Source organism: Notamacropus eugenii, chromosome 1 (assembly GCF_028372415.1).
Source record: "Notamacropus eugenii isolate mMacEug1 chromosome 1, mMacEug1.pri_v2, whole genome shotgun sequence".
NCBI classification, from domain to species: domain Eukaryota; kingdom Metazoa; phylum Chordata; class Mammalia; order Diprotodontia; family Macropodidae; genus Notamacropus; species Notamacropus eugenii.
In genome coordinates, this window is record NC_092872.1 from 744,148,157 (window position 1) to 744,158,647 (window position 10,491).

General features: G+C 39.2%; 1 protein-coding gene across 5 annotated transcripts in view; it reads left to right on the forward strand.

Moving 5' to 3' along the window:
- Positions 1-7,534, forward strand: part of PPP2R2A (protein phosphatase 2 regulatory subunit Balpha) — an 89,655-nt gene extending 82,121 nt beyond the window's left edge. For all 5 annotated transcript variants that reach the window (XM_072637929.1, XM_072637878.1, XM_072637991.1 and 2 more), the window contains 3 exons: positions 725-894; positions 3,050-3,141; positions 6,521-7,534. In XM_072637929.1, coding sequence (XP_072494030.1) covers positions 725-894; positions 3,050-3,141; positions 6,521-6,800 — 542 coding nt within the window. In that variant the 3' untranslated portion in view covers positions 6,801-7,534. The remainder of the gene's footprint in view (positions 1-724; positions 895-3,049; positions 3,142-6,520) is intronic.
- Positions 7,535-10,491: the final 2,957 nt, after the last annotated feature.

A 10,491-nucleotide genomic window follows, 5' to 3' on the forward strand; every position in this document is an offset into this window, starting at 1 on the left:
CTTACTGTAGTATCATTTCCTTTGGTAGGAAGAGCACCAGGATGCAAGAGGCTCTCTTGGCTGCCGCACTAGAAGGAGATATTTTGCTAAGTGAACCTGACATTAGGGACGGAGCACTGTACCACAAGTTAGCATCTTGGGTTCTAGTAGCAGCTCTGAGTGGCCTTAGCTTAGGCACGTATCTCTCTGGGCTTCTGTCCATTTTTTTGAACATGAGAAAGTTGGACTGTATGATCTCTAAGGGCACATTGCAGTTTCTTTTAAAGCTTAGAATAGGAAAAGATCTCTTTGTTGAAGCATATACACGTTTGACTTATCTGTCTTGGAAAGTTTTGAACTAAACCACCTTTTATAACTGTTTACCAGTTGGATGTGACACAGTATTACATTTACTACAAAATGGGACTATTTCATGTGGTGCTAAGAAAGCAGAGAGCCAGCTTATTGATGAAATTCAGGGCATCACTTGGAAAGCTGGAAGGACTCCAGAGGCCATGTGGCTACTTCCAGGTTCACATAAGACTCTGCCCTAAGTTTTCAAACCATGCAGGGTAGAAAACTTAAATCTTTTGGGGAAGGAGGAAGCTTCATGAAGGTAGGCAGGTTTGAATCATTACACTCAGGACCACACTCTTTGTGTATGTATTGATGAGCAATTGTTACAGTATTTTCTGCAACTGAATTTTCTGTATCTTGCCCTTTTCTGTTTGTTTTGTTTTTTAAGTGTTTGAGGAACCTGAAGATCCCAGTAACAGGTCCTTTTTCTCTGAAATCATTTCCTCCATTTCTGATGTAAAATTCAGCCATAGTGGTCGATATATGATGACTAGAGATTACCTGTCAGTAAAAATCTGGGATTTAAACATGGAAAACAGACCTGTGGAAACCTACCAGGTATTTACAGATTTTTAAAATCTTTGAACATATATATGTGCCTCTGTGTGTGTTTGTACTTTTGTGTCTGTAGAGTAGGAGGATTCTCAGAGATTATGGTAATTGTGTCATGTATCCTTGACTAGGCAACTGTGACTGAGTTTGCATTGAATTTTCATGTCCTTTCATAGAAGCCTGCTATCTTTGGTACTTAACATTTTATTGTAGTCATCTGCTAGGTCATCCAGTCAAATATTAGCTGCCCTTTTAGCTAATGTAAGGAGTGGTAGGCCAGAGGTGGGGTTGTGATTGTGTGCAGTTGGTGGACCAGAGGAGCCTGTAAAAGCTTCAGTAAACATTTATCAAGTTCCTACTATGTGCTAGGCACTGCGGATATAATTAATAAAAAGAAAGACAGTCCCTGCTCCCAGGTAGTTTTTAGCACACAAAAAGAGACAGAAAAGGGGATGAGGGATGGACCAGAGGTACCCAGCACTGGCCACCTTTTTCCATGCAGCTGAAACCAGGCAGTACAGCAGATGCAGAGCGGCCACTGCCCTCTCTAAAGGAAGGCATTGAGAGGAGTTTGGCACTCTACCCTGCAGCCCTCCAATAAGGAGGGAGAGGATGCTGAGGGAAGTATGTCAGTCTTAGATGGAGTTAGCAGGATGGGATATTAGTGGAGCTGAAAATAGGCAGAGCAGCAGATAGGCCCGAGAGGAGGGATAGTGACAGGTAGAGTGTCCTGGGTGAGAAGTCCCAGGAGGCTGTGAGGAAATGGGAATAGGCCCCCCACCCCACTAATGTAATGGTTAGCAATGCAGCTAGGGTTTGACAGGCTCCCAAAGGAAAAGATGAGTATCTATAGCATATTTTTTAAAAAAAGTGCTCTCCCCATTTCAGTTCATCATAGATTCTCCTCTTTTTACTTGGCATTTATGTAGAACCTCTGTGAGACGCCCTCCTTAACTTTAATGGTTCTGGAGAAGTTAGCAAACCAAAGCCTTTATCCACCTTGGTTAGGCCCCTAGGGCAGAGAGCACTGATTGAGTGGTGCAGAATTCATAAATGGTTCCATGCTCTTGAGTTGGGTGTCCTATGAGTGTGTGAAATTTTGTGTACCTGAGGAAAGTCTTAATTGTTTATACTGGTAAAAATTAATTCTAAATTATCTTCTTTTGTACTATAGAAACATAAGCCAAATGGAATAATTCAGGCCCCCAAATGAGTCTTGTTTTATCTGATTAGTAAGATTGTCTATTGATGAGGTTAGTGAACTTTACTGACTATGTGAGATATATGCATATCCAGTCTGAATCATCTCATTTCAGGACAGCTCCTAGGTAGTCTGCATTTAGGAATTCCAGAATCTAGGAATTGCAGAAGTGTCCATTCTATTCTTCTACAATCTTTCTTTCAAGAATAGTCTTCCAGTAAAACAAGTAGATCATTTTGATTTTTTTCTCATAAAGCAAAATAAATCTTTGTATGGACAGCTGTGAAAGGTTGTAGGGTACTAGTAACTTATTGGGGAAAAGGTTCTTTGTTGTTTCTTTATTTTTGTTTTTGTATAAAGCTGCATGATCTTGTCAGTGTGTTTATAGAACAGCTAGCTTCTGATTCTATCTTGAAAATGTTCTTTGAAAATTGGAAAAATTAAAGTTTCTTTATAGTGTTTATTTCAGAGACATGTAGCAAAATGTCATGAACCCTTAGAATATGATTTTGAAATTAGGTCAAGGTTCTTGAACTTTTTTTTTTTTTGTCTAATGAATCATGTTTTTAAATGTGTAAGATAAACTAACAGAAGAAACTACTTAAATGAAAATTCAGTTATCACCATAGTAAGAAAATCCAAGTTCCCAGACCCCACTCTCCCACCCCATTTCCCTGTGTGTCCGAAGAGCAGAGAGGGATGATGGTGCTACTGCTGTCATTACCACAATACAACATTCTTTAGCCTGGGGGTGTCAAAGATGGATTGAATATTATCTATTCCTCCAGTGAAACTTTTTTGAGGAGGAGCTGTGGTTTATAAGTGTAATGCTGGAATATTGTCCTAGTAAAGTTTCTGGATATTCCTGTTTTAGGTATAAACTTCAGTGACTTTCTCTACTTCTACAAGTAAAGTATCAATTTATATAACTTTTTTTCTTCCTCTGTCACTCCCTTCCAGGTGCATGAATACCTCAGAAGTAAACTTTGCTCGCTGTATGAGAATGACTGTATTTTTGACAAATTTGAGTGTTGTTGGAATGGATCAGACAGGTAATTTGGCTTTAATTCGAATGGTCCATAAAACTGTGACTGTTACTTGGGGAAAGGCAAGGGGCAGTCCAGGTCAGAGAAGAGGAATCCCATTCAGTTTGTGGGAGGTACCTACTGTTTATGTTAAGGGTTCAATATTCATAACATTAGGAAGGACTCATTTGTTTGGATGTAGGATTGACCTTGAGTGTTTAATTTACATTAGCAGGGGGCTCCTCTGTTGTTCAATGAATTCTGAATTCCGGCCTGGGTAACGACTACCCAAGGCCCTTTAGATGGATGGCCATTATTTAAAAACCCTTTCCTTTCTCATTATAAGATTCCACCAAGTGGCTCATTTATGCCCTTCAACATAAATAGTAGACTAAAATATTTTAGGTGTGAAAGTTTAGAATTTTTTTAAAAAGAACCCTCCTTTACATGTCACATTATTAAATATGTGGATTAAATTGTGGCCACTTTGAACTGGAACAAATTTGTCCCTTTATTTAGGTTTTGTCCATTCCTTTTGACTTGTTTTACTAGAGGAAGACCTTATTTTGAGACCATTCAAGTTCCTGTAGTAAATTTATAATCATAGCTGCCATGTGGTCCTTGAAGGATTGATGAGCACCTTACTTGAATTAGAAACAGTGCTATGTAGGCATGCAGGGTTTGGGGGTGGGATGGGGTGGCATGTACAGAAAGTTATCCTCCCAACTCTAGAACCTGATAACACTGAAGTGAAAAGACTTCCCCAGAATTCTCTTTTCCAGCCTGTGACCATGGAAAGGTCTCTCTTTTATCTCTTCTTTCCTAATAGGCTTCGATCTTCAATCAGTGTTAAGTAGAATGGTGCCTCATTAACAGCCCAAGGAGCAGAAAGGTGGCATTAGTGCCTTGGAGCTAGCTAGCTATAATCAGACTGTAAGAGTCTTTAGTGAAAGAAAAAAGGAAAAAAGGAGGCGCAAGCTTGATGGCACAGTAGATAGAATACTGGCCCAGGAGTCAGGAGGACTTGGGCTTAAATCTAGCCTCAAACACTTGACACCTGCTAGCTGTGTGACCTTTCCTCAGATGTGACCACCACCCTTTTAAAAATTAAGCAGAATATCCACCCACTGGCCATATCTGGAAGTGTGTGTTTTATACACCCCTGGAAAGGCAGTCGAGAGTGTGCTTCAATGTAGACTGTCTGGGGCTGTGGCTGCTCATGGCATCGCACACACTCCTTAAGTCCTTGAAAGCTTCCTCCACCGCATAGTGGTTACGTAAACCTTCTCTTGGTTCTGCTCGTTTCCCCCACATCCTTTCACACAATACTGTCTTCCCAGGTTTCTCTGAATCCATCCTCATTATTTCCTATGATGCAGCCACATGATACAATCACTTCTTAGGATTCCACTCATGAACAGTAATTTGTTCAACCGTTGTCCAGTTGATGGTCATCCCCTTTCTCTTTGACTTCTTCAAGGTGTATACCTAGAAGTGATGTGCATAAGATATGTGTAGTTTTGTGATTTGGAGGCTGTCGTTCTGAACAGCTTTCCAACACCTCTTGCTGTGCATAAGTAAACCTGTCCTGCCACATCCCCTCCACCATATCTTGGGTACAGCTTCACTTTGTTTAGACTAATCTGTGTTATTTCTCCTCACTTCCTCTGTAGTTCAGACAAAGTGGCCTTCTTGCTATTCTGCACCTTCGACATTCCATCTTGTCTGTAGATATTTATTAAGTGCCTCTTATGTTCCCAGCCTAAGTGCTAGGAATTCAAAGAAAGGCAAAAAAATAAAAACAGAATAATTATCTCTGCTCTCAAGGCGCTCACAGCTAGTAGGAGAGACAATATGGAAACAACTGTACAAACAAGCTAGATACAGATTAAACTGGTAATATCCAACAGAGGAAAGGCCCTAGAATTAAAAAGAATCAGCAAAGACCACTTGCAGAAGATGGGATTTTAGCTGGGACTTCAAGGAAGTGTTGGGGGAGGGGGAAGTAAAGGTTGAGGGAGAACATTCCAGGAATGGGGCAGCCCCAGTGAAAAGGCAGGGAGTCTGGAGATAAAGTGTCCTATTTCAGGAATTGCAAGAAACCAATGTTACTGGATTGAGGAATTTGTGGGGGGACAGAAAGCAGTGAATGGTGTAACAAGATTGAAGAAGAAGAGAGGGCTAGCTTAGGAAAGAATTTGAATGCCAAACAGAGTTTCATATTTGCTCGTCAAGACAATAGGGAGACACTGGGGTTTACTGAGTAGGGGAGAGAACTGACGCGGTTGGGCCTGTGCTTTAGCAGTATCATTTTGGGGGCTCAATGAAAGATGGATGGAGGGGTGAGGCTCAGGCAGGCAAACACTCCACAAGAAGCTGTTGCAACAGTCTGGGAGCCTACATTGGGAGTGTTGGCAGTATTGGATTTTACAGTGGTAAAAAATGGCCAAGACCTGGCAGCGTGCTGGGTGTGGGGGAGTGGGGTGGGGTGAGAGCTCGTGAGGAGTCACCCAGGGGCTGGGGGGAAGGAGAATCAGTTCAGTTTTGGATAAATAGTGTTGAAGACCATCATCATGCCTTTGAATAGTGGAATGCTCTCCCTCCTCACTTCTGCTGTGTGAATCCTAAGCTCAGCTCCTAAGTGTCATTATCTACCTCTTGCAGTTTTTCAGCTTGCTTGGTGCCTCCCCTACCGTGAAATTACCATACTTAGTGGGCATTTATTTTAGATCTACTTAGGGGTCCATACTCTTCTCAAGGAGGATGTAAACTCCATGGATTAAGATGGTCTTATTTTTGTCTTTCTAAAGCAGGCACAGGGCTTGGCACATAGTTGGTACTTAAAAGAGGCTTCTTGATTGATTTTGTAGGGGATAACTGAATGCCTCTGAAAAACACTCCTATTGTCTCTACCAAAAGTGGCCATTTTGAATAATGCAGCTACAATACAGATAATTATTCTCTAATTGAGGTGACCAATTCACCCTTCTGTCCAAGTAGAAACTTAGTAAAGATTAGATGATGATGATGAAGAATGGTTATTTCCCCAATGTCCTAAAATGCATCCTTGTGACCTGGAGGTGACCCTGGGGGTGGAAGAGTGATGGAAGATTCTATGAAATTTTTCATTTTTCAGTAGACTCAGTAACACCACGTGTTTGAGAGAGAGAGAGAGAGAGTGCGAGTGGGTGTTCGTGTTGGTGTCCCAAAGATCATCTTAACCAAATTTGGGTTATCGCCAAGTTGACTGCAACAGTCTAGATCGCAAATGTTAGACTTCAGATTGGATTCTGATCTAGAAGGGAATGAATTTGTGCCTCTCTACCCCTCAACCCCACCCCACAGTTTCCTGCTAGAAAAACATTTTTAGATTGAATAACTTTTTTTTTTCTTTTTGGTTTTCTAGTGTTGTCATGACAGGATCTTACAATAATTTCTTCAGAATGTTTGACAGAAATACAAAGCGAGATATCACCCTGGAAGCATCCCGGGAAAACAATAAGCCACGCACTGTTTTGAAGCCACGCAAAGTCTGTGCAAGTGGCAAACGAAAGAAAGATGAAATAAGTGTCGACAGCCTAGACTTCAACAAGAAAATCCTTCACACAGCTTGGCACCCCAAGGAAAATATCATTGCTGTAGCTACTACAAACAACCTGTATATATTTCAAGACAAAGTGAATTAGGGTTGGCATTCCTAGCAGGAGTCCACTTCTTGCATAGTTGAGATAGTTGAATCTAGCATTTGTACCTGTAAAAGAGAGAGAGAGAGAGGTCCATTGTGGCACCCCTTTCCAGTGTTTAAAAATGTGCCATGTGACAACACATTTTTATAGCTACATGGAGAAAGCTCTGTGGATGATTCACTGTGGTGTTCTCCATGTCTGCTAGCCATTTAGGTAAGGGTAGGGCACTTTTAATTTAAATGACTACTTGCACCATCTTGCCTAATGGACTAGATTGGACTGTATCAACATTGGTTTACTCCACTTTTTATGCCTTCCATTGTGATGACGTCAAACACAGTGAAAGCCTTCAGTCATGCTATGGGATTTAATTGTGTAACCTCATTACTGTATCATTTGTGGCCCTTTTTTATTAAATACAGCTCATTCTTACTGTGGCTTGTAGCATTCCTCCTCCTCCTTTGGCCTCCTGGACTCCTCCCCATCACCTCTCTTACCTACTTCCCCTCCACCCAGCCCTGGTGGTGGTGTATTCAAAAAGAAAGAAAAAGAAATAAAGCACATGAAATGGGTCAGTTTGGGGTCAATGGTAAAGGGGGTTTATGTTGCGAACAAATGTTTTAATGACAGTTGGACTGTAATCACTCCTTGCCGTGTCTGGCACCAAAAACAAAATAAGAGAGAGAGAAAAAAAAAACAAAAACTACTGAATAAAAGTGACAAAGAATGGAGAATCTGGTTTTTTTCTTTGTAATCTACCTCTTTACACCAATATTTTGTGTTTTACAGTAGATGCATTGAGATGAAAGTGGTCATTTTCCTGAATGTTTTTCCCTCTTTTGTGGTAATTACTTTAACCAGTGTTCTTTACATATGGAAGGAGGAGTTACCAGTCCTTTAGAAAAATGCTTTGAAGAAACTGATCATCCTCATTTCACAAACCTCAAAATGCTAGTAGATTTTGCCATAGAGAGAAAAGATAATGGACACACGTGTAGTAGCCCTTTATCTGTTCTCAAAATCCTACCATTGTATCTGGAAATCAGATTTGTGGAACTTCAATCCATTTTATGAGACTTTTTGCATTGCATAATCTTATCCTAATTTCATTTAATGCCTTGCTAACAAATAGAAAGTCACTGACAGTGTTCACCTTTAAAATATTGTTAAATTTTCCTTGTTGTTCAACCATATAATGTAGTATGAAATATCAAGTGATTTTTATATAGATAAGAAAATTTACACTGCATCAAATATACCTGGTATTTTCTCTTGTATTTTATTATTCTCAGTAATGAATGAAGATGTAGTTTACCATGAATGTTTCTCAAGTTTTTCTTTGGGTTTCCAAAGCTATTGCAATTAGAGACAGACTTTACAAGATAAAAATTATCAGGAAGTGCTTCACAAAGTCATGGAACCCCAAGAAATAAATATTGGTGATTATCACTAGATGACAGTTTTTCATAAGCAAATAATTTATCCAAAGATGAATGGTGCCGCCTTTTGCTTTTTGTTATTAGTGTGCAGAACATAACGTCTCCAGTCTGCCGGAAGCTTTAATTAAGAAAAATGAACTTTATATTTTAACTACATAATTTAGGGGGAGGGGCATTTAAATTGATAGAAAACTTGGTATATTTTGGTTGAGAGGAATATAACTCTTGACCTTGACTTGTAGAGAGAATTGTAAGTGCTTCTATATGTATCCATAACTCATCATTTTATTTTTTTAATCTTTCAATTATGAAGATTTGATTATAAACAGTTGCCTATTTAACATTCCACCTTAATTTAATTCCCCTACACTTTTATTAAAATATTATGTCTTGTAAATTTTACATGCCTGATTGTGAGCACGCACAAATATTTTTATGTAACATTTAATGCTCCTGTATCTTTGAAGTTAAGAATTTTGCGTTTGTATTTTTAAAAACTGAATTTCTTTCTAATAATTAGAATCTTAAGATGGTGGGGGCACTTTTGACTAATGTAATTGAATATCTTAGGTACATTAGTAAGTCCAATAGGCTATTTACTCCTCAGACTTGAATTGGAAGCTGGGGTCTGCCCCATCATGTTACAGGCATTAATCAGGGACATTTTAAGCTCAAGCTGAATGGGCAGCTTTCCAGATTTTTATGCAAGGCTGATGGTTTCTTCAATCGCGGGTGCATGTCTTAAGACAAGCCCACTCAATAGCTCTTTGGAATTTTCTTTTGATTGGTCACTAGCTGTGGTGATTTTCTGTCATGACCCTATGGGTTAGAGATCTTTGGATTCATTGAACCACCTCTAATCATTCCTCCATCAGGGACTGCTATTGACTAATCATTGTAACAGTATTCTCACAAACTCATTTTTTATTTCATTGGTGTTACAAATTATAAGCCCAGCCATTCATTTTATATGGTCATGATTAATATTTTTATTAATAAAAGTGATACATAGAATAAACAGTCTTGTCAAGTTGCTTTGTATCTCCCATTCTCTAACCACTAATTGATTCTACTACCTTCTGTCCCCACCTTAAAAACTATTTGGGAGTTGGGGTGGGGAAACTTGACTTGCATTGACCCCTTCTGATATTTCCTTGGCTTGGCAGGAAGAATGGATGTTTTCCATATTTACATAAATATATATATACATATATATATATATCTGATGCATACACATATGCACCCATGCATACATACATATAATTTGCTGGCTTCTGAACAGAACCAGCCTGTTGACAATACTTCTTACACTAGTTTCCTGGTAAGCTATTCAAACAGTTAATGCAAGAAATCTCCCTTGGCATCCAAAGAGCATCCTGTCTGTTTTCCACCTCCATATAAGAACAGACTGTGCCTCTCTGTGTGCGTTTTGGTAGATGGGGTTTTAAAATTTGCTTTTTAAAAATAAACTTAGTGATAACATTGTAGGCATACTTGCCTTACAGCCCTCACATGGAAAATAGGGCCAGGGAAATCCAGGATTTGTTAGTGGGCCCACATCAGTAATCCATGTGTACGGGCTGCATGAATTTAGTGGTATTTACATGTAATTGAAATCGGTAAGTGACCCAGACCTGTGAACATAAAGTGGCAAATCAGTTAAAGAATTAGAGAAGGCAGGTGGTAACTTTACTACTTCATGAATTCTAGTAGTTAGGTTGAAAAAAAAATCGCAGGTCTCAGGCTATGTGTTAGATATTCAGTAAGAGTGATGTTAAGCTTAATGATTTACTGCAATAGAAATGTAAATAAGTGAGTTTTTCTGGGGAGTTTAAAAATGAGATTTAATTTACATGCAACTTTCAAGAAATATCTTACATGTGCTGCCCACTCAAAAATAATAGATACATCCTGCTATTTGAAATAAATTAGTTTAACCAAATTTCAATAACCATCATTTTCCAGAGTGTATCGTTTCAGCATATCTTTATTTCCTGCCTACTTTTGTATACAGTGAGGGGGCCAAATGTCTTAAGGGGGAAAAATTAAGAGGCCAGAGGTATTGGAATGAGGCAATCCATTGAGTGGCCTTGCAGGTTGTTTACAAATGGGAGCCAGCTTGTAGCCTGAATAAAATGGATATTTCTTAAAGTTCCATCACTAGAAGGCTGTGACCCTGCATTAGTGGTGGAGCAGAATTTAAACTACTTTAGTTTCTTACTTTTAACTGCCTGGAAACATGTTAAAAGCTG